The following is a 22,029-nucleotide window of genomic DNA, read 5'->3' as shown; positions in this document are numbered from 1 at the left end:
TTTTAATTCCCTCAAAGCAAATGCCCTTTTATATAAAGTGCGAGGAGGCTGAGCACTTGAAAATTCCTTGCCGTGATTCAAAAAAAGAGGGGAGTAGGCCTTGCCTCGCCGATACCGCATCTTGATCCATAGCCAAACCAAATCCATTTACTGTCACCCCTTTGCCGATGCCCGCTCCACAGCTGGAATTTTCTCATATCTGATTTCTCCTCGGTTGGTACTGTATCGCGCGCTCATGACCATGTTGATCCGGTTAGAATGTGTTACTCCAGCTCGGTACGGAGGATTCATCCGTAGTGGACGGATTAGGGATGAGAGGTCTCGGGCGATGTAGCGTGCTTTGTCTAGCAGAAATCGTTCCCAAGTAACCAACTGCTAGTATGTTACAGTATTGTTCAAGTCAATTCGATTCGTACGGAATAGCTATTGTCTATGTTGTGCCTGACGTTGATGTTCAGTTTAGTCGATGTTCCCCCTGAGCCAGTAGTTTGAGCCTTTGAGGCTTGTCGTGATGGTTGTGAAGGACGGTAGCTGAGCAATGGGTCTACCCTTGGCGTGATTATACCCGATCTTAGACTAATATATGAGAAAATTCCCTTGATTTTTGTTTGAATTGCTAACAATTTTTTAAGTTGTTAGCATCCATTTTTGTCCTATCGTCGACCAAAGAAAGCCGGAACTTTTGAAGCTGAAGGAGCTATATGGATTAGTGGGATCTATGGCTACCTTTGTCCTTAGGCGGACCCCTGGCGACTTTGTTCCTAAGGTGGATCCATAGCCATTCTAGTTGGAAGGCGGAACCATGACAATTTTTCACTAGCCGGGAGCATGAATCGTACAATCCCAAATTGGGGAAAGTCCAATCTAACTCTAATCAACCATTGTCCATGCTAATCTACACGGACCAAATAAGTATAGACCGAAAGAAGCAAAAAAATAATGGCCGTACGAACGACGGATAGGAAAAACATATCCGCTTTTCATCCCTACCTAATCCTGGCTGCACATCGAATCTGAAAGACCGAGGACATACTGTGGTAAAATCGGGTGCAATAGCCGCGAATGAAGACCCATGATCTTTCGATGAAGCTTCCGGAGTCATCAATGGAACCCCGCCGTGCCTAGGATGGGGGCAGCGACACCAACGGAAAAATCTCCGCCAGCTCGGCAAAAGTTGGCCAGGCGAATGCCGCCGCCTTTCCCACGGCCACACTTGAGGAACCGGGCTCGTAGCTTCGCGGGCTAACATTTGGGATGCTTTAAAACTCGTGCATTGCAAGAAACACCGCGAGTAGACGAAACAAACGGACCGAATTCTTCTCTTTGTGAGCAACCAAACAGACCCCTCTCATGTACACAGTCACTTTTGTAGCGCTTCAAGGAGTCGAAAAAAAAGGACTTTGCGATCAACTCCAGGCCTACCCGCCAACCCGATCATTGAATTGTGACAGGTGAGCAATGACGACGGCGCACACAACTGACAAGTGACAATGGTCACCGTCGACAACGCAAAAGGAACTTCTGGCGATCTCTCCTCTCATTGTATGTGTTTATGTCTTTCCTGTTTGAGTCTTCACTACAATTTCTAGTCCTGATATTTGCAGTAGATTCGGTCGGTTTCTCTCGTTAAGATGCAATTTGTTTATCTACTCTAGTAGGCTAGTAGCATGCATGATTAGTTTGTTCGCTGCTTCTGTAATAATGATTTATCAATTATTTATTTAAATAAAACTATGTAGCAATTTGCTTATTTATTCACTTGTACTCCCTCCGGTCCTTTTTAATTGACTCAAATTTAGTACAAAGTTGTACTAAATCTGAGTCAATTAAAAAAGAACGGAGGGAGTAGCGCTTCACGGAGTCAAAGAAATGGACTTTGCGATCAGCTCCAGGTCCACCCGCCAACTCCGATGGTTGAATTGTGCCCTCGCTGACGCGTGATGGTGACCCTGAGCCGCCGTTACAAAGTCAGAGCGGCGCCAAGGTTTCCTTACTATGCCCCCGTGCCTCTGCCAATTTATCACGCCCACAAAAGGAAATTGACCCGCGCGTGCATTTGTTTGATCATCAAGTGGGCGAGGACGGCGGCGCAAAAGGGGAAGTTCTAGCGGTGAACCACCTCTCATTGTTCGTTCAGACACCAGAGTTCCACAAAATATTCAGTGGAAAAACCACTTGTTTAAAGCAGCCATGGGGCCTCCGGTTTGGATCTTTGTCATGGACGCTCTACTCCCTTTGATTCATCACAGATCCCATATGTTCAGATACAAGTATTTGGAGAAGGGGAAAGGGGATCAGAGAGCAGTTTGGAGGGAGGAGAAGCAGGAGGGGATACAGGTGAATACACGTTTCTGGTCAATCGACAAAACGAACCCGACCCAAACACACCTACTTAAACCTGCTTGACGTGGCCTCTTGGAATCGTCATCTGCTTGATGTGGTGCCTCCTCATTGGCCTTCAAGTCGTCCACTCGGGCCCGCTCACTCGTGCTGGATGACGCCCAAATCTCCTGAGTTGGCGCCTTTGTTTACCTGAAGGCATTTCTGCCTCACCCTTGCCTAGGTCCATGACATTCCCTTCCCCTTGTGCAACAGCTTGTCCCCAAGCTGGAGAATCTGGAAAGCGTTGTTGTAATCCCTCCTTGTCCTCCCAGGTAGCCAAGGAGTCCGGAAGCCCAGTCCATCTCACAAAAACTTGGCATTGAGACACCCCTTCAGTAGTTCTCCATCTTGTCCCCAATATCTGCTCAGGCCTTGTATCATCCCCTGGCACATCCGGCAATGTCATCTCCACTCTAGTTGATACACCTACTGCTTTCTTCAACTGTGACACATGAATGACAGGGTGTATTTGACTTGTAGTTGGCAGTGCCAATTTATAAGCAACTTTGCCAACTTTTTGTAGTATCTTGAAGGGACCATAGAACCGGAATGCCAGCTTACGCGAACCTTGTTTGGCCACTGATGTTTGAACATACGGATGCAGTTTTAAGAAAACCCATTCACCTTCCTGGAAGTGCCTCTCAGTGCGCTTCTTATCTGCCTGATTTTTCATTCGCTGCTGTTGACGCTGCAGATGTTGTTGTAACAAATTCGTCATTTCCTCTCTGCCACGCAGCCACTGCTGTAAGTTGGGCACCGCACAAGATTCGACAATATCGATGCCAAAATGACGTGGTTTATGCCCATAGATAGCCTCAAATGGCGTCTTGCCCAGAGAAGAGTGCACTGTGGTATTATACCAAAATTCTGCCAATGGAATCCACTGGACCCATTTTTTCTAGCACGAACTGACGAAACAACGAAAGAAGCCTTCCAGACACTGATTTACCTGTTCCGTCTGTCCGTCAGTCTCAGGATGCCTCGCTGAACTCATTCTCAACTCAGTTTGGGTAAGCCGGAACAACTCTTGCCATAAGGAACTGGTGAAAACTGGATCACGATCCGACACTATGGCCTGGGGCAGCCCGTGTAATCTGTAGATCTCTTTGACATAGGCCATCGCCACCGAGAAGGCTGAGAAAGGATGTTTTAATGGAATGAAGTGTGCATAACGAGAGAGTTTATCAATGATTACCATAATGCAATCAAACCCTGATGATGCTGGCAGTCCATTAATGAAGTCCATTGTCACCACTTGCCAAAAATCATCCGGAACTTTCAAAGGCTCCAGTAATCCAGGATAAGCCACTCTTTCTGTTTTAGCTTGTTGGCACACCAAGCAAGATGCCACAAATTGCTTCACCTGCTCTTTGAGATCTGGCCAAGAAAAGAGTTGCTTCACCCTATTATAGGTAGCATGGAAACCAGAATGACCCCCGATGGCACTTGTGTGTAGAGCATGCAGAATTTTCTTCTGAAGTTCAAGATTGCATCCTATCCATACACGTCCCTTGTGCCTGATAAGTCCTTTTTGCAGTGTATAATTACCCTGTGGGCTTGTCACGGCTAGCTGCTCCAGTTTCTATTGAGCCGCTCTGTCCTGCTGATACCCCATGACCACCTCTTCAAACCACACTGGTTTGCACACAAAAATCTCCAAAAGTTCTTCTGTGTCCTCATGGATGTGTCGAGATAAGGCATCCGCAACCTTATTCTCCACACCTTTTTTATACACAATTTTATAGCTCAACCCCAACAACTTTGTTAAAGCTTTGTGTTGCCATGGTGTCGACAGCCTCTTGTCATCCAAATGCATCAAACTACGCTGATCTGTGCAGATGATAAACTCTGAATCTTGCAAATAGGGGCGCCATTTCTCTATTTCCATAAGAATAGCTAGGCATTCTTTTTCATAAGTGGATAAACCCAAGTGTCGGGGACCAAGAGCCTTGCTTATGAATGCCAATGGGTGGTTGTCTTGCAACAAAGCTGCCCCCACACCTTTGCCACAGGCATCCATTTCCACTACAAATGTTTTTGCAAAGTCAGGTAATGCAAGGACAGGAGCTGTCACTAGTGCTTGTTTGAGAGCTTGGAATGCTGCTTCCCGATCTGCATTCCACACATATGACATGCCTTTCTTCAAGAGTTCCATCAAAGTCTTGCTGATCACACCATATCCACGAATGAACTTCCTATAGTAACCTGTCATCCCCAGGAAGCTACGAAGTTCTTTGACGTTTGTTGGTTGTTTCCATTTCAAAATAGGAGCCAATTTGCTACTATCAGTTGACACTCCAGCTGCACTGATGCGATGCCCCAAGTAAGTGAGTTCTATTTGAGCAAAAGTACATTTGGTCTTCTTGACCTTGAGTGGATGATGCTGCAGTATCTCCAGAACTGTTTCCAAATGGGTAGCATGCTCTTGTAAGGTTTTGCTGTATATTAGTATATCGTCTACAAAAACCAATACAAACTTCCTCAAGACTGGTGCCAATATATCATTCATCACCCCTTGAAATGTAGCAGGTCCACCAGTAACTCCATACGGCATTACTTTATACTCAAAATGCCCATGGTGAGTTTGAAAGGCTGTTTTGAATTCCTCCCCTGGCGCCATGCGAATCTGATGATACCCCGATCTCAAATCCAAGCTAGTGAACCACTCAGCACCAGCCAATTCATCCAATAGCTCATCTATGACTGGTAAAGGGTACTTGTTTTTAACTGTCAAAGCATTTAAGTGTCGAAAGTCCACACATAGCCGCCACGAAAGATCCTTCTTGCCTACTAACAGAACTGGAGACGCAAATGGACTCGAGCTAGGCTGGCTCACCCCGTGAGCCATAAGTTCCTTCACTTGCTTCTCAATTTCTGTCTTTTGCATGGGGTTGTACCGATAGGGACGAAGATTTACTGGGCTTGCACCCGGCAACAGAGGTATCGTGTGATCATATTTCCTATGAGGAGGAAGTCCAGTGGGCTCATCAAACACATGTTTATAAGTATCCAACACCATGCCAACTATGTGTGGAACTGTCTTTTGAGTAGACTCATCCTCAGTGAAATATACATGCACCAAATGGTAAATCGAGTCCTGTTGGTGAAGGAGTTGCAACTCTGCCCACGAAATTTCGTCACACTTTGTCGTGTTAGTACAGATACCCTGCAACCTACACTTTGTGCCTTGCCACTCAAATTCAAACCATTTTTGAGCCCAGTGTGTGGTCATTAATCCCATCTGCTCAAGCCACTGCATGCCCAAGATAACATCATAGCATTGCAATGGTAACACCTTAAGAGAGGTGCAGAAGGTGTTGTCCTGACAGGTCCAAGTACAGTCATGGAGCTCCGAGTCTCCTGTAAGAATTCCCCCACCGGCCACTTTCACTTTAATTTGCTGATTGAGCTTCTTAACACCTTGCAATTGTGCAGCCAACTGAGCACTTATGAAGTTATTGGATGAACCCGAGTCAATAAGGATCAGCACCTCATGCCCTTGGATATTCCCAACTAGCCTCATGGAGCGCAAATGTTCTGACCCATCAAATGCCTGTTTGCGGATAGACATGAGTTGGGCATTTTGATGATCTGCTATAGCATCAAGAAACACTTCTGGCTCAGCATTAGGGGGATCACCTTCCGAATCAGATACGTTCAACATAGCTAACAATTCTTCCACTACATGCAACTGCACAGTTGTGCTGCACTTATGCCCTGGAGCAAAATTTTCCCCGCAAGTGAAGCACAAATGTTTAGCCTTACGGTAAGCTTTCAGAGCAGACAGTTTATTTGCCATCGCATGTGATTTATCCTCAGACCCTACTGCTGTGATTGGTCTGACTGTTGGTGAGAAACTCTGACGAGAAAACTGGCGCTGTGGTAGCCCTTGTCTGGTACCAATTTTAGGAACTTCGTCTTCTATTTCTTCCTGCAATAAGGCCAAGGAAACAGTAGTCTCGAGGTCTTGTGGGCATTGAATCATAACAACACGTCTAATTTCGCTAGTTAGCCCTTCTATAAACCTAGTTGTGAAAAAGACAGGGTCTAAATCTTGCTTATAAGCGAGCATGTGGTGCATGAGACTGTCAAATTTTTCTATATAAGCCACTACAGTACTAGTTTGTCTAAGTTTGGAGCATTGGCGATAAAGCATTTGGTACTGCCCCCTATCAAAATGTTTACTAAGCAACGCACACAATTGATCCCAAGTGAAACTGTCTAGTTTGTTTTCCACACTTCTCAACCACAGTGCGGCATTGCCCGAGAAATGCATGGTTGCATACTCTACTTGATAGCTAGGATCAACAGCAAATAAACGGAAATATTTTTCAGCAGCCTTCTGCCATATCATGGGGTTCTCTCCGTCAAAACGTGGAAACTCTGTGGGAGGTGGGGCTGGTGTATTATGTGATGCAGGAGAATGGTTTGTAGTAACCGGATTTAGCTCAAGGTTTCTCTGGCCATTAGTCGTACCTGTGACCGGGGATGACACGGTGAGGGCAAGCTGCTCACCTGCCATACCCCGGTTGTCCTGGTGCACGCCGAGGCCGATTTACCCGGAGCCTTGCTCCCGTGATGTTGCGCCCACGTTGAGCAGCGCAAGAGGCTGGACTGGCACCACGCGATCGAACTGCTTCCTGAGCGCTTCTACGGATGCGGTCAGATCTGAGACTTGCGAGGCCACGCCGCTGCGCCATGAGTTGATATTTTGGAGAGAAGTTGAGGTGGCTTCAATTGAGGCCTGAGTCGATCCCAGCTTGACCTCCACCGCCGCGAGGCCACTCTTGAACTCCTCCTTCAAATCCGTGCGTAGTGCAGCGATTTGCTTGAGGACTTCCTCCATTCTGTCGTCAAGGACGTCGATACGGTCCGACGTCGCCCACCGGGTTTGGTGCGGCCACTCCAGGGCTACTTCCGCACCCCAAATTCGGCAACCGATCGGAGGCGTCCCTGGCAGGGGAACTTTGTGCCAATTCGCGTGTGCAAATCGGCGCCTACCGAGACGGATTTACTGTCCAGATCGAGGGATTTTACACAAGAAAGCGGTGAATCGAACGGCGACTGATACCAAATGTCATGGACGCTCTACTCCCTTTGATTCATCACAGATCCCATATGTTCAGATACAAGTATTTGGAGAAGGGGAAAGGGGATCAGAGAGCAGTTTGGAGGGAGGAGAAGCAGGAGGGGATACAGGTGAATACACGTTTCTGGTCAATCGACAAAATGAACCCGACCCAAACACACCTACTTAAACCTGCTTGACGTGGCCTCTTGGAATCGTCATCTGCCTGATGTGGCGCCTCCTCATTGGCCTTCAAGTCGTCCACTCGGGCCCGCTCACTCGTGCTGGATGACGCCCAAATCTCCTGAGTCGGCGCCTTTGTTTACGTGAAGGCATTTCTGCCTCACCCTTGCCTGGGTCCATGACAATCTTCGTCAGTGCCAACTATGAACCATGCTGAAGAAGTAGTCAAGCTGTACGCGGCCTTGTCAAACTCGCCCGTTTCCCAACCAACACCAACCCCGCGCGTGTCTATCAGTCTATGTCTCGTGGTAGGCCATGAAATTCAGATCGCCATGCTCTCGAGGTCACCCTTGCCCAGGCGATCGAGGAATTCAGATAATTTTTTTTTTTTTTTTTTTTTGCAAAAATTCCACCGATCTATTAATAATCATCAACAGTAGTACAAAGATACCTAAAAGTAATAAAAATTACAAAAAAGGTCATTGGACCACCTAGCGACGACTACAGACACTAGCACGAGCCGAAGGCGCGCCGCCGTCCTCGCCCGTCCATCACCGGAGTCAGGCAAAGCAGATAGTATTATTACCTTGGATAATGTTTGATTGCAGACAAGGCGAGGTCGAGAGATAGTATTCCTCTCCTGCTATCTGAAAAAACTAGGACATCCGTATCGGAATAATATCCTGATCTTGTCTCACTCTGACACCCAATGACAGCAGCGATCAAGCTAATCAAGTCAGAGCGAGCTTCCTCGAGCTGTAGCTGTCTGGCCTCACGAGTCGCGGGCCGACAAATGTGTCGCCGTCGCCAATTTTTAAACCAAATCAGTCAACTCCCTCATATGCATGCCGCCCCTCTTTCTTCGTCTTCCCACTCTCGCCGGCGTCCCCATCGATCCCAATAAATCCACCCGCCCCTCGCCTCGCCGCTACGCAACCATGCTCGCGCCCCGCGACGGCGAGACCCACTGCCAAGAACACCCACCATGGGGAGGCTCCCGCGCTCACCGCGCTCCCTCCTTCCCCTCCTGCTGCTCTCTTGCTGCCTCTCGTGCCAGCCGTGGCTCCTCCGCGCCCTCCCGCTCTGCACGGACTCGAGGGCGCCCGTGCCGCTCAACGGGACGCTCGGGTTCTGCCCCTACAGCGGGACCAGCTGCTGCGACGCCGCCGCCGACGCCGCGCTCAGGAAGCAGCTCCAGGCCATGAACGTCTCCGACGCCGCGTGCGCCGCCGTCCTCAAGTCCGTCCTCTGCGCGGTACGAACTGCTTTTATTTATATTTTCTCTGCTATTACTAGTACTTGCAGCACGCGTGCTCACTGGGGTGAACCGTGGACGCTACATGTTCGGCGTTCTGCCTGAACGGGGAAGCTGGGGATTCCAGATACAGTACATACAGGGCTCGATCTGGGTATCTGGGCAGCTTGATCCCTCGTCATCGCAAGTACTAGTACTAGTTAAATCCCATGCTATGCTAGTTTCATGCTATTTCGCTGTCTACTCCGCACATGCTATCGCCAACAACCAGCGAGGAAACGACGAAAATATTCATCTTAGCTGTCAAAAGGGAAAATATATTTTTTTTCTCTTATTTCATAATAGAAGCTGTGTTCCAGTTCGTCCTAGCACAGCATCTCTAGGTTTTGCCCAAACTACTATATAGAGGAGAGGAGATCAAATTGGTATTTGGAGATTGGTCATGATATTTTGTTTCAAGTATACAAAAAATAATTATTTCAAACAACATTTTTTTAATTTACAAATTTCGGTCAAAGTTTTACTTTGGAGACCGACCGTGTCAACATCCTGAACTACCTATATTTTGTGAATCAGAGGGAGTGTGTTACGGGGTGATCGACAAATCAAAGACTGGAGCACCACAGCTCTTGTTACCATTAAGGACCATTATTGTCTGCCTTTCCTAATGGAATTTGCGGAAAGCTATTCTTTTATTGGAATTTAATTACTAGCTTTAGGCTCATGCCATGTGTTCTAAACGAGAGTATATAGGCGGACCAACTTCAATGGAAACTGTATAAACGCACTAGTTTTGTTGCTCTTAGACATATGTATTTGCATTCTCTTATAGTTTTCTCCACAGATATCCCTGTTGGTTTTTATAGAGAGCAGCCAAATGTTCATTCATGAAAATGAAGTGCAGAAATGAATGGCTGTGAACATCCCAGCTAGTGTACAAGGTTACTCATCAGAACGTAGTGTGGTCATACATGTCAGGAAGCCACTAACCTTCACAAGCTCTTTATTCAAAAGAAACAACACCCAACAAAGCTCCAATATTTATTTGAAACTAGAGCTGAAACGGCCACATACTAGACACTAGTATCATTCAGCACGCTTCACGGATACCTTATTGCCTTAATGCTGCATTTAACTCTTGCTGAACATCCTTAAACACATACTAACAGGTTTTGTTTTGTTTTGTTTTCAGAAATGCAGTCCATTTTCGGCTGAGTTGTTCAACTCAAGCTCAAAGATTCGGATGGTTCCTCTTCTGTGCAACAATACCTCTTCAGCAAGCTCTGCTCAATCAAAAGATTCCACACAAGACTACTGCAAACTTGTTTGGGAAACCTGCAAAGATGTGACAGTACTCAACTCTCCTTTTCAACCTTCCTTGCAAGGAAGTGCAGAACTACCTAGTTCATCGTCAAAGCTTACTGATGTCTGGCAATCCGAAAATAACTTCTGCTCATCATTTGGTGGCTCGTCTGATGACCAGGCAGTATGCTTTAATGGAAATGCAGTTTCGTTTAACACTACTGAACCATCACCCTCCCCTAAAGGGGTATGCCTTGAGAGAATCGGCAATGGGTCATACCTGAACATGGCCCCTCACCCTGATGGATCCAACAGAGTTTTCTTGTCTAACCAAGCTGGAAAGATATGGTTGGCAACTGTCCCAGAACAAGGTTCTGGAAACACTCTACAATTTGACGAGGCCAGCCCATTCCTTGATCTAACTGATGAAGTGCATTTAGATTCCGAGTTTGGACTCATGGGCATAGCATTCCATCCAAAGTTTGCTACCAATGGGCGCTTCTTTGTTTCCTATAATTGTGATAGAACTCAATCACCTAACTGTGCTGGTAGATGCTCATGTAATTCTGATGTTGACTGTGATCCTTCAAAGCTCGGCACTGATAATGGTGCTCAGCCATGCCAGTACCAAACTGTCGTGTCTGAGTATTCTGCAAAAGGCTCCTCATCAAATGTTTCTGCGGTATGAATTTGGACCCACTTCGGCACAGATCTTGTTATCATTGTTCTTTTCTCACCCCTAATTTCGCTGTTGGTATTTTCTTATACCCCCAGCGACACAATGCAGTGTGTCTCTGAAATGAATGAAAAAAAAAAAAGAATACAGCTAACTTTTGAATACCATCCTCATTATTAATTTCTTTTGTAGACAACGTCTGCTAATCCATCGGAGGTTAGCAGAATATTTACAATGGGGCTTCCGTATACAGCTCACCATGCAGGACAAATTCTTTTTGGACCTACAGATGGGTATCTGTACTTTATGATGGGAGATGGTGGAAACAAAGGCGACCCTTTTAATTTCGCTCAGAACAAGAAATCACTTCTGGGAAAAGTAATGAGGCTTGACGTTGACAATGTACAAAGTAAGTTGGTACTAGCAATACAGATCTTGTTTCCATTGCTGTCATATTTGCATTCTTTTCACTATCATCTGTTATAATTTTGGGCTTTCCCTTAGTATCATGGTATTTGATTAAGGCTAATCGATATATTTATTAATCATACAATTTATCATTGGAGAAAACCATTTTTTATTAAATTGTGAATGTGTTATTATTCTGTTTAAAGAATAGCACTATCCTAGCATGGTATTAAGCAACGTTACTGAAGGAACAACAAGAAAATCAAATCCACGAATATGTGTATTTTTGAGAGGGAAATTCAGGAATATTAGGATCATGTCATTTCCAACTAATTATTTTCTGAGCAACATCTTTGGTATGTTCCGATGGTTGCTATTCTTATGCTAAGACCATGCTAATGATGTCTTCTCTGCTGATTTTACATCTGAATAAAGACATTTACTTACTAATTGGATGGATGTCAAGCGATAATGTCAATTTATCACTGATGGGATTACAATCCTTCTATGGAAGCTGATCTATTGTTTTTAGCTTTTAGTTGAAGTTGCACTATGAGATGAAACTGACGTTGTAGAAGTTTTATAGGCAAAGAAAACTGTAGCATGGGCAGTTAACGCGTACACTAAATTTTTAACTTCGGTATCTTTTTTGCTCTTATATCTTTCTAATATTTTGTTTTCAGGCCAGAGGCAAATCAGTAACCACAGCTTGTGGGGTAACTATTCAATTCCAAGGGACAATCCGTTTGCTCAAGATAGTGATTTACAACCAGAGATCTGGGCCTTGGGTTTTAGAAATCCATGGAGATGCAGTTTTGATTCTGAGAGACCTTCCTACTTCTTCTGTGCAGATGTTGGGCAGGTACATTCAAAATTATAGGCAGCAAGTTGTCATTTAGAATGCTTGTTGCTCAATTTTGATTGAATGGGTTAGCATGTAATTAATGTGAAGCTGCTTGACTATACTTGCTGACATGGTCATGTATTATTTTGAATTTATATTGCATTTGGTATTCTAGGACCTTGACTGAATTTTGTCATGAGTATCTGACACGTAGCTCAATAAACTTATGTTTTCCCTTTTTAGGGATTAGCTCTGTAATCTTTATTAATGCACTAGAGTTTGAAATTTCCATGTGTTTTGCATTCCTTGATCAGCACGCGCATGTTTCAGCTTTTATCTTGTCACACATTTCAGCATTGACATAAAATGTTTCATCAGTCATCATATTTTCCAAACCTTCATTCTTATAGTTTGTTTGTATAAAGAATGTTTTCCCCATAGTCCACCATGTGACTGAAAGTAGGATAATCATTTTGGTTTATTTCATTAAGCAATATGTTTACAGTAAATACTGAATACTGTATGTTTCAATACTTCTGAATAAACCATAATTTCAAAGGTTGACCTCGGTCAGAAATTGCATTTTGGTTTGTCCATGCAACTTCAATGTTTTTTTACTGCATATTTGCAGGATGTATATGAAGAGGTAGACTTGATCTCCAAGGGTGGAAACTATGGCTGGCGGCCATATGAGGGCCCATATATTTATCATCCAGAATGGACTCCTGGAGGGAATACATCACTTAGTTCCATAAATGCCATCATCCCTGTCATGGGTTACAACCATTCTGCTGTGAACAAGAATGTTGGGTCTGCATCAATTACAGGTGGATATGTCTACCGAGGGTCTACCGATCCCTGCTTATATGGAAGGTATGCAATTTTTCCCTGTGGGGAACTTCAGATTAGATCTAGAATGATACAGAACTTATTCCATCTTGGTAACCAATAGTACAATTTGATTGTGGCAAACATTGTATGCTTCTTCCCGATTATAAGCATTTCAGAATATAAGAGGTATGCATTCACCAAGGTGCAATTTTCTTAACATGAATAAACAAATGTGCAAACAAGTAAAAGTGTGAATTTCGCACTGCGAGCCTTGTTCTTCAGTCTCCACTTCGTGCACTGTGGACATTGTTCCCCAGTCTCCATTTAGCCAGCGAATTCATGCTTGTCTTGCTAGTTTCTTACATTCTGCATCTACGACATACAACCTGCAAGCAACTTAGCCTTACAGGCTTTACCACTCCCCACACATGATTTCAGGTATATGTATGCCGATCTATACGCAACAGCGATGTGGACCGGGGCAGAGAACCCGGAGAGCAGCGGGAATTACACCTCCACCCTGACACCGTTCAGCTGCTCCAAGAACTCCCCGATACCCTGCGAAATGGCAAGCGGAAGTCCTCTCCCCTCCCTGGGCTACGTGTTCTCCTTCGGCGAGGACAACAGCAAGGACGTCTTCCTCTTGACGAGCAAGGGTGTCTACAGAGTCGTCCGGCCTAGCTTGTGTGGCTACACTTGCCCCACAGAGAAGCCGGCGACCGATGATGGAACAATGTCACCCTCTGGCCCTTCATCGCCAGGATCGGTGACACGGGTAGGGAAGTTGGTGGCGGTAGCCTTTGCGTTTGTTGTATATACGTTGTACTTTTGATCTCTGTGAATGTGTAAAATAGTAGTATTGGTTTGTATCCTATTTTTGTTGTTGGTAATTACAATATAGGCATGAGCAGTTTTCTCCCAGTTTGGATGTAGAAATCGGCTGTTATGTGACGCTTGACTTTCAAACTATTTGTGGCTTATGGCTTTCGGTACCCTTTAGTCTTTGTTCATGGAAACAGACCCTCTAACGTGGAGGAGAGAAGTCAGGTAACCTACACCTCCCTAACTTTTCTTCTCCACATCTATATGATTAAGTCAAAATTGATATGTAAGCCATATCCATTTATAATAATTACTTACAATCAAAATTATCACTGTCTTTTTTTAGTTTATACGATTTATTTGTTACAGTTAGAGGATCTGGCTCCCTTGTTCATGACACTGGAAGGAGTTCAAACTATGTAGCTTTTTATAAACCTTAGTGATAGATTCATGGTTGCCATCTTTACCTATCTTTACCTTAAATCGTGACGGGGAACTGGGATGCGTCTGTCACGTCGACTGTTAAGCTGCAGATGAGATGGATCCTATTTGCACTGTAGAAAAATGTACGCAGCATCATAGGCCGATGCATAGCCAGGGTATATGATTCTTCAATACCTAGTTCAGAAGTTCAGCACGAGAATCCTGTGAAAAACTTGCCCAGTACAAATACTAAAAGGTGGACAGAATCTTTAGAATAACATCACAAATATCTGAACCTTAGCGATGAGCATACTGGATCGGCACTTCGGCAGCCAGGCTTCTCGCATTTTTTTACCTGGTATATTTTTTCTCGATAAAATATACTTTATTATTTAAAAGGTTTAAGTATTACACATGGTTTCTGTATAATTAAAATGCACATAGCTGCATAAGTCTAACAAAAAGGTACATAATAATAATTTGCAATACAGATAATCGTCAAAAAAATGTAAAGAAACCTATGGACATAGAGAGCCAATCATAGATCACAGTGTCATTCACGTTGGATAGAAATATCACTTGTCGTGTCCTTTAACTGTGTGGACATATCTATAAATACGTCTTGATTTTCCACACGTTATAGAGACAACTATGAAGAAGCAAAGCGGTGCACATGTAGGTAAAATGAATGAGATAAAAAATTTATCATTAAAACCTTATCATTCTACATAGTCCAACAACGAAATCGTTCTGACCGTAATAAGAATTCTAAACCTAGATGAAGACCGCGTAACCAATGCCAAATATATTAGCAAGCTATACGGTGGATACAAGATAGAACCTATTTAAATAACCAACCATATAAATCTAGCAAGTTTACACTGAAAAACTATGTGTTTGATTGTCTTATCATGATGACAAAATATATATTTTATACTTTTGCAGATATTCAATCTGGCTTCCGGTTCATATGCTCCCTCTACCTAAAAATATATATTTCTAATTATCAAAAAATTCAACAAAAAAATTCACATATATGAGGCCTCGACAATCTATGTGCGTTCGTAAATCTTGACAATCTACGTGCGTTTGTAGAGTTTTGCGGAAAACCATTTTTTGTGGTCAACGAAAAAGCCAAACATGTCTCACAAAAATCCTTGTTTTTAGCATCAAGTTTTGTCCTTTGCCACAACCCAAACTATAATCGATTTTTCGTAGAAAGAATTCATGCGCACATACCATATGAAGATGTACACGTAAATTTTTCGTCTAAATATTTTAATATTTTAAATTGTGTCAAATATGTATTTCAAAATAAAGGTCGCATATGGCTATAAAAGCCAAGAATCGCTCCCTTATTTTCATGTTAATTACTTTTACAGGTTATTTTAGGTGGAGGCGATGTTCCGTCAACAACAAGACGCACGTGGTGACTTTGTCAATCTTAAGATCCGTCGAATTCGTTTTTGGACTTAGTTTCTCGAAGGTTCTCATAGAGGTAGGATGTGCGTGAGTGCGTGCGTTCATATGAGTGAGTGTATGTATGTAGGGTTTCGAAAAAAAAAAATTTAACTATGATTAGTCCTCTATAAAAATAAAATAAATATTTTTGTAACTAGAACGGAATATTTATTCTTCAATTTTTATTGTTATCGATGAGTGGCACCTTTTGCTTGACCAGGCCACACGAAATCTGGTTGTTAAAGTTCAACGGAAATTCGTGAGGCCCTAGTTGGACTGTTGCCAAACCATTCTTTTCTCTAGATCGCAGTGATGCCGCCAATGGCGGCGGCACCTGGGCGCTGCCGTGAAGCCCTGCCGACGACGCTGCTGACCCTAGCAGATGAGCTCCTGGAGGAAATCTTCCTCCGCCTCCCCGGCGCGGCGGACCTCGCCCGCGCCTCCATGGCCAGCGTCTCCTTCCGCCGCCTCATCGCGGACCACGGCTTCCTCCGCCGGTTCCGCGGCGGCCACCTGCCGCCTCTCCTAGGCGTCATTCCTTCCCGCCACCGGCAGGACGATCCGACGCATCTAGCCCAGCCGCCACATCCCTGCGCCGCCGCCGCGAGCACCTTGGCCGGTTTTCACGCCGCCGTCTTCTCGTGCTCCTTCCTCCCCTCCCCGAAGCGCTGGCACAGGCGCGACCTACGGGACGGCCGCGTCCTCCTCTCGGGCGTTCCGGAGGGAAGCAAGTTCGACTGCCGCACCTTGGCCAGGGAATTGGCTGTGTGCGACCCGCTGTACCGGCGCTACGTGCTGCTGCCTGCCATCCCCGACGACCTGGCCGCTTCAGTAGTGCGGTTGCAGCCACAGCGTTTTGAGCCCTTCCTTGCTCCTCCGGCCGCCGCCGTGGAGGATAAGGAGGAGGATGGCATGTCATTCAGAGTTATCTGCTTGGCCCAGTGCGCAACCAAGCTGGTCCTCTTCATCTTCTCTCGTGGTCGTGGTGCTGGAGCTGGAGCTGGACAATGGCGCTCTGTTACATTTGACAATTGGAACGCTCTGGTGGCAGGATCGGACAACTGGGCTCCATGCGTGGCATACTCGTGGCCTTGGAGGCGCCACTACGCACACGGATGCTTCTGTTGGGCGTTTTATCCTGAAGGCAAGTTGATCGTGCTCGACACACGTACTATGGATTTCTCTGCTGTCAACCTCCCACATGCTGGCAGCAATCAGATGCAGGTTGTCATTCTAGAGGCAGGGAATGGAAGGCTTGGGATGTTTATGAATGAGTATTTGACACGGGAACTCAGCTATGTAGTTTTGAGGAATGATGGACATGCTGCAAACCAGTGGCAATCAGAGGCAACGTTCAGCTTGCCCCTAAATCAGCGCAATATGCTCATGGGCGTAGCTGGGGGATATTTACTCATACATGGTATTCCAGAAAGCTTTTTTTCATTCCCGTGGGCTGAAAGGGAAGACGTGAATGTTTTTTCGCTAAATCTCAAGACTTTGCAGCTTGAGCCGTTCTTTGCATCTAAGCATTGCATCATGGATGGTCATCTGTTTGCCGGTTTCCCACCATCATTGTCTCCACCAACTATTTGACATGGTAACCTTTCTATCAGTATTTGCTTACTTGTATTTTGCAACTCTACAAGACTTTGCAGTATTACGCAGGTAGCGATGGTGTGCTATGTCACTATAGTTACATTTATCAAAACAGTTACCATGCAATTGTAAACCTGTGGAACTTGGGAGATCAACAAGTATTTGTTTCTCATCTTGGAGATATAGTTGTCATCATATTTCTATACTACTCCCTCCTTAGCTCCTTCCCTTTTTAGGTGGTGCACATGTTTTTCAAGGTTTGAGTTTGACCATCAATTTGACCAACCGAACATGAATTATATGTCAGGAAAGTTATAAAATTAAATTCCTATTTGAAGAATTTCTAATGGTGTATTTTTTATAAAATGACCATGCATTATTAGTCAAATTAATTAACGCTCAAAGCTAAAACACGAAAAACTAGGGAGTAGCATACAAATTTTATAAATCATCATCATAATGTTGTACAGAGCTTGATTTGTGCTTGTATTGGATATTTTCTTTGAAGTTATTTGTGCCTTATATATCTTGCAAAGTGCAAACTATATTTCTCCAATTCTATATATACTTCTGAACCACTTTGCTTGTATTAGGTGCTTCACCTTCCTAATTGATTGCATTTGCTAGTATGTTTGTAATAAGACTATTGCTCAAAGCACCTGGTACTTTGACATCAGTATTACAGTTACTATCTTTAATCAAAATCAGCACATTCCATCATCTATGGTTGAGTGTTTGTCATGTGGAGCTGGACCTACAGCCTGCGCAAACCGAAGCCTAGTTTGTTGGAAGGCCATGTCCAGGAGTAGGGCCCAAGTCAAGCTACCGATAACTCAAACTTATGCTAAATATATGTTTGCAAAGATAAATTAGGAAGAGGTTAAATTTGGAGATTAGTGGAGAGTACATGTAGTTCTATAGTCGCTGGAGCTGATCCTTTCACTGGTGAAGTGCTTTAAGCTTCTTTCTTAGCTTGGCAAGGCATTTTTTTTGTAATGGTTGTAAAGTAGATGTCACAATATCTACAGTCTGAGCATAATCAAGATCGGGAGCCATTATTGAATTAGTTGATATGAAGACCATCATGATTGATATTGCGGAAATATTATATTGTTGTTCCTAGTTTCTTTTATTTACACGATTTTTTCGACTGAGAAAGTGGGATGCTGTTTCTGCCAATTGTATCATTTAACGATTAGGTTCTACTAATAACTCAAAGCTGTTGAAGCAACATTAAAAAAATTTTTCTTGTCTGCAATAACATGGAAACAATAGGGTCCTTAAGATTCAAATTCCATGCTAATTGTTTTGCACATTTTTTGACTTCACGCCTTTCAACCAAACTGCACACTCGACTTTCCAGCACAGTGAGGCTTTTAATGTGTGTCTGAAGGTTGATGTTCATATATAACAAAGCTGATTCCTTGCTACATCCAATTGCAGAAATTAATCTGCTGTCAATTATTTTGTATAGGCTGCTGTTCTGGGTTGATGGCTACAGCGCTGCACTTTTAATGGGCTAGATGACCTGACTGGCTGTTATCTGAGCTTATGATGACCTATATATTATATTGACAATATGTTGCCATTCTATTGGCATTTCTAGAGATTATGTGCTTTGTGTATTTGCAAGTACCATGCTGTCAATTATTCCTTTACTATTTGGAACAATCAGTTGAGCGTTCTCTACATGGAACAGTAAAGTCAGTTTTGAGTGTGGCTGCAATGTTAGGTCGAAGAGAATGAAAATGGATTTCTTTTATATACAAAATTCCATTCCATCCTAAGATTATCATGTTCCAACATACTACTCTAAAGGCTGTCTTCTATGATATACCATCAAAACACATTTCTATCAGATGCAGGTGAAGTGGTGGTATTATTAAAATTGATTTGACCGCATATTATTCCTATGCGTTTGGATTTTGATCATCTTCCCACGACCATGTAATTGTTTGTGTTACCCATGAAGCCCTACATGGCTGTTTCAGTTCAAACTTTTTGTTGGTCATGGCTTGTGTTACCCTCTAGTTGTTCATGGCAGTAGCCTTGGCATCTGTTGTGTATGTGTTGTACTTTTGAGCTCTGTGAATGTGTAAAATATTGGTGTTCATTTGTGCCCGAATTTCCCTGTTGATGATTGCAACGTACGCCTACTTTGTGAAGTCTCAAGACCCTTCACTGAACCTCTGTTGCCTTCTATAAACCTTGGTGGTAGATTCATGGCTGCCATCTCTACCTTAAACTGTGATTGGGAACTGGGATGTGTCTGTCACGTCGACTGTTAAGCAGCAGGGATTCCGCTACGCCATCACCGTCATATCTTAAACCCTCCCCCCTGTTCAGAGAAGACGGGAGGAAGCTCGCTGATTGTCTCGTCTTAATTCTGTCTGGAAGCGGATGGTTGAACCACCGAACGTCGGTCGATCGCTCCGGCGGTTGCCCGTGATCCTCCAGAAATCCTGCGGACTTGTCGACGGGCCAGACTGAAGCGAAGAAGCGAAAGATGAGCTTGTCCAATCAAATGTCAATCATTTGCAGGTAGGCACCACAGAAGAAGAATCCGATCTCTTGGCCTGCTCCATCGCTCTGATTTCGTCAACGGCTCAACGCCCAACGAACCAAGCGAGCAGAAACAGGCATCACGTAACTGGCCTACCTTTAGCCTAGGGAAGGGGATACGTGCATTCTTTAAGAGCAACAACGTATTTCAAAATTAGAAAAACAAGTTATCTAAGAAAACAAATAAACGAGATGAAACTAACAGATATACCAGAAGAAATTTTTTATTCCAAAAACTATGCAGATAAAGTCTTAAAAGATACATAATACATAACATAAATATCGGTAGGATATCCTACACTTGCCGAAGCCATTCGTCGCCGCCAAACTCCAACACCTCATATACGTGAGTTGGAAAGAGACGCCGAGCCTCCGCCATTGCCAATCCAAAATGGCATCATCACCAACAAGGATCTGCGAGTCGATGAATGGTGCTGCAAGCAACGAGGCACATGTCGTTGTGCCACGTCGACCACGGGATGTTTCCGTGCTTTCTTGGACCAAGATCTACCGAATCCCATCGACGAAGGAGGGGAATAACGACAGATCCATCACATGCAGATCAACATACTTGCTCCCGAGCATCCACATACCTCGCTTCAGGCCCAAGCGCCGTCGTGGACAACGTCCGATGACCGACAGCGACAAGTCGAGAAAAAAATCTCGCAGGATTTGAAGAATGGTGAGAAGACCAAGTTGCCCATCTGAAGGATCGACAAACACACGTTACAAACAACTCCGAGATGCCTCCTCGAAGGTGGCCGCCGGTGTGGGTGTGGAGTTGAGGCATATTTATTTGCCCGGACGTCGCTTTCACCACCCAACGATGCACCACAACAGATAAGTCCTAACTACAAAATGGAGGAACTAGGTCCCCTCTCTCACTAGTAGAAAACATGGCTTTCGTCCAACACCCTTGGAAGGTTTAGTCTCGGTTTAAATATGAACCGGGGCTAATGGGTCGCATTAGTCCCGGTTCAAACAACGCATGATTTAGTCCCGGTTCGTTTGGAACCTATAGTGTTGGTAATACCAACTGGGACTAAGGGCATCTCCAACGGGACGACGCAAACGGACGCTGAGCGACCGTTTGCATCCGCCCGGCCCAATGCGTCTGGTACCACCTCCAGCGGGGGCTACGCATAGTGACCGGGCCGTCCGCGGCGACGCAAACATGGCCCAAATATGCGCCAGGTTTGCGTCTGCGCGGACGCAGCGGTCGTCCGCCCGGCCCTCGGACGGGCTCGCCTGGCAGGGGCATAGCTGCTTCGTCTTCCGCGGTATTACTTACGGGCGGCGCGCTGCAGCCTTTCCAGGGTTGCGTTAATGGCGCGCCTCGGCTTCCGCGAGCGTGCGCAGCTGGATGGCGTCGCAGTGGCAGGAAATTGAATGTGAGATGGCTTCCGAGCCTCTTAAAGGGACACTGCCGGCGCCTATTTTCACGACCACACCATTGGAAGAGCCAATACAATCCAACCCACCGACGCCATGGGAAAGAAATGCTGGTCATTCCGCAAGACCATGAACGACCACGAGGCTAGCGGCTCGCGGTCCGGCAAGAAGCCATGGATCAGGCGGTACGTCCGCATCGACTTCGCGCGCCGCCTTTTGGAGGAAAACATGCCGGTGCCATGGCCGGACGCAAACCTGCCTGGAGGAGGCTGGTACCTCAACTCCAGGCGTGTGCCGGTACCCCCAGTGCCGCGCGAAGGCCGAGAGCGTCGGGACGAGGTGCACGGCCGCCGAGCCATCTTTCCGCCGGATCTCTAAGAAGATCCGGCGTGCACGCTCAACTCCTACAACTGGATCTCTTTCGGGGCGTGGGAGTTCGACGCGCGCCGCCGCGCTGGCTCCCTCGGGGATGTCGAGTACTTTGACCGCGAGATCGCCGCGGAAGAAGAGGAGAACAACCAGGACGACGCAGACGAGGACGAGGACGAGGACGAGTAGGTGGAGCGCGCAGAGTACGACCACGATGATGGCGGGCCGGCGTGGGATCCGGAGACCCAGCCGCGAGACATTATCGAGGAGGAGGCCATTGCCATGGCACTAGCCAACAGCGAGCGCGACGAGCTCAACGACGGCTCGCAATCCAGCTCCACGAGTCTGCGCTGCTGCAGGGTAGGTCGGCGACTCCTCCGGCCACGCCAACGCCTTCGAGCGACCGCGCTCCGGCTGCTGCTCCGGCCTGGGCTCCCTGGCCACCTTCACCACAG

At 45.4% G+C, this 22,029-nt stretch overlaps 2 protein-coding genes across 2 annotated transcripts; both read left to right on the top strand.

Moving 5' to 3' along the window:
- The first annotated feature begins 8,543 nt into the window (after nt 1–8,543).
- On the top strand, nt 8,544–13,948 carry LOC127293376 (HIPL1 protein). The gene is made up of 6 exons (XM_051322974.2): nt 8,544–8,888; nt 10,081–10,872; nt 11,059–11,275; nt 11,958–12,136; nt 12,750–12,991; nt 13,388–13,948. Exons 1-6 carry the CDS (start codon nt 8,619–8,621, stop codon nt 13,779–13,781), a joined length of 2,094 nt encoding a protein of 697 aa, XP_051178934.1. The 5' UTR covers nt 8,544–8,618; the 3' UTR covers nt 13,782–13,948.
- Nucleotides 13,949–15,976: 2,028 nt separating this feature from the next.
- Nucleotides 15,977–18,965, top strand: LOC127293377 (uncharacterized). The gene is made up of 2 exons (XM_051322975.2): nt 15,977–17,252; nt 18,726–18,965. Exon 1 carries the CDS (start codon nt 15,977–15,979, stop codon nt 17,246–17,248), a length of 1,272 nt encoding a protein of 423 aa, XP_051178935.1. The 3' UTR covers nt 17,249–17,252; nt 18,726–18,965.
- The last annotated feature ends 3,064 nt before the right edge of the window (nt 18,966–22,029 follow it).

This window comes from Lolium perenne, chromosome 4, assembly GCF_019359855.2.
Source record: "Lolium perenne isolate Kyuss_39 chromosome 4, Kyuss_2.0, whole genome shotgun sequence".
Taxonomy (NCBI): domain Eukaryota; kingdom Viridiplantae; phylum Streptophyta; class Magnoliopsida; order Poales; family Poaceae; genus Lolium; species Lolium perenne.
This window is presented reverse-complemented; position numbering and strand designations above follow the sequence as displayed.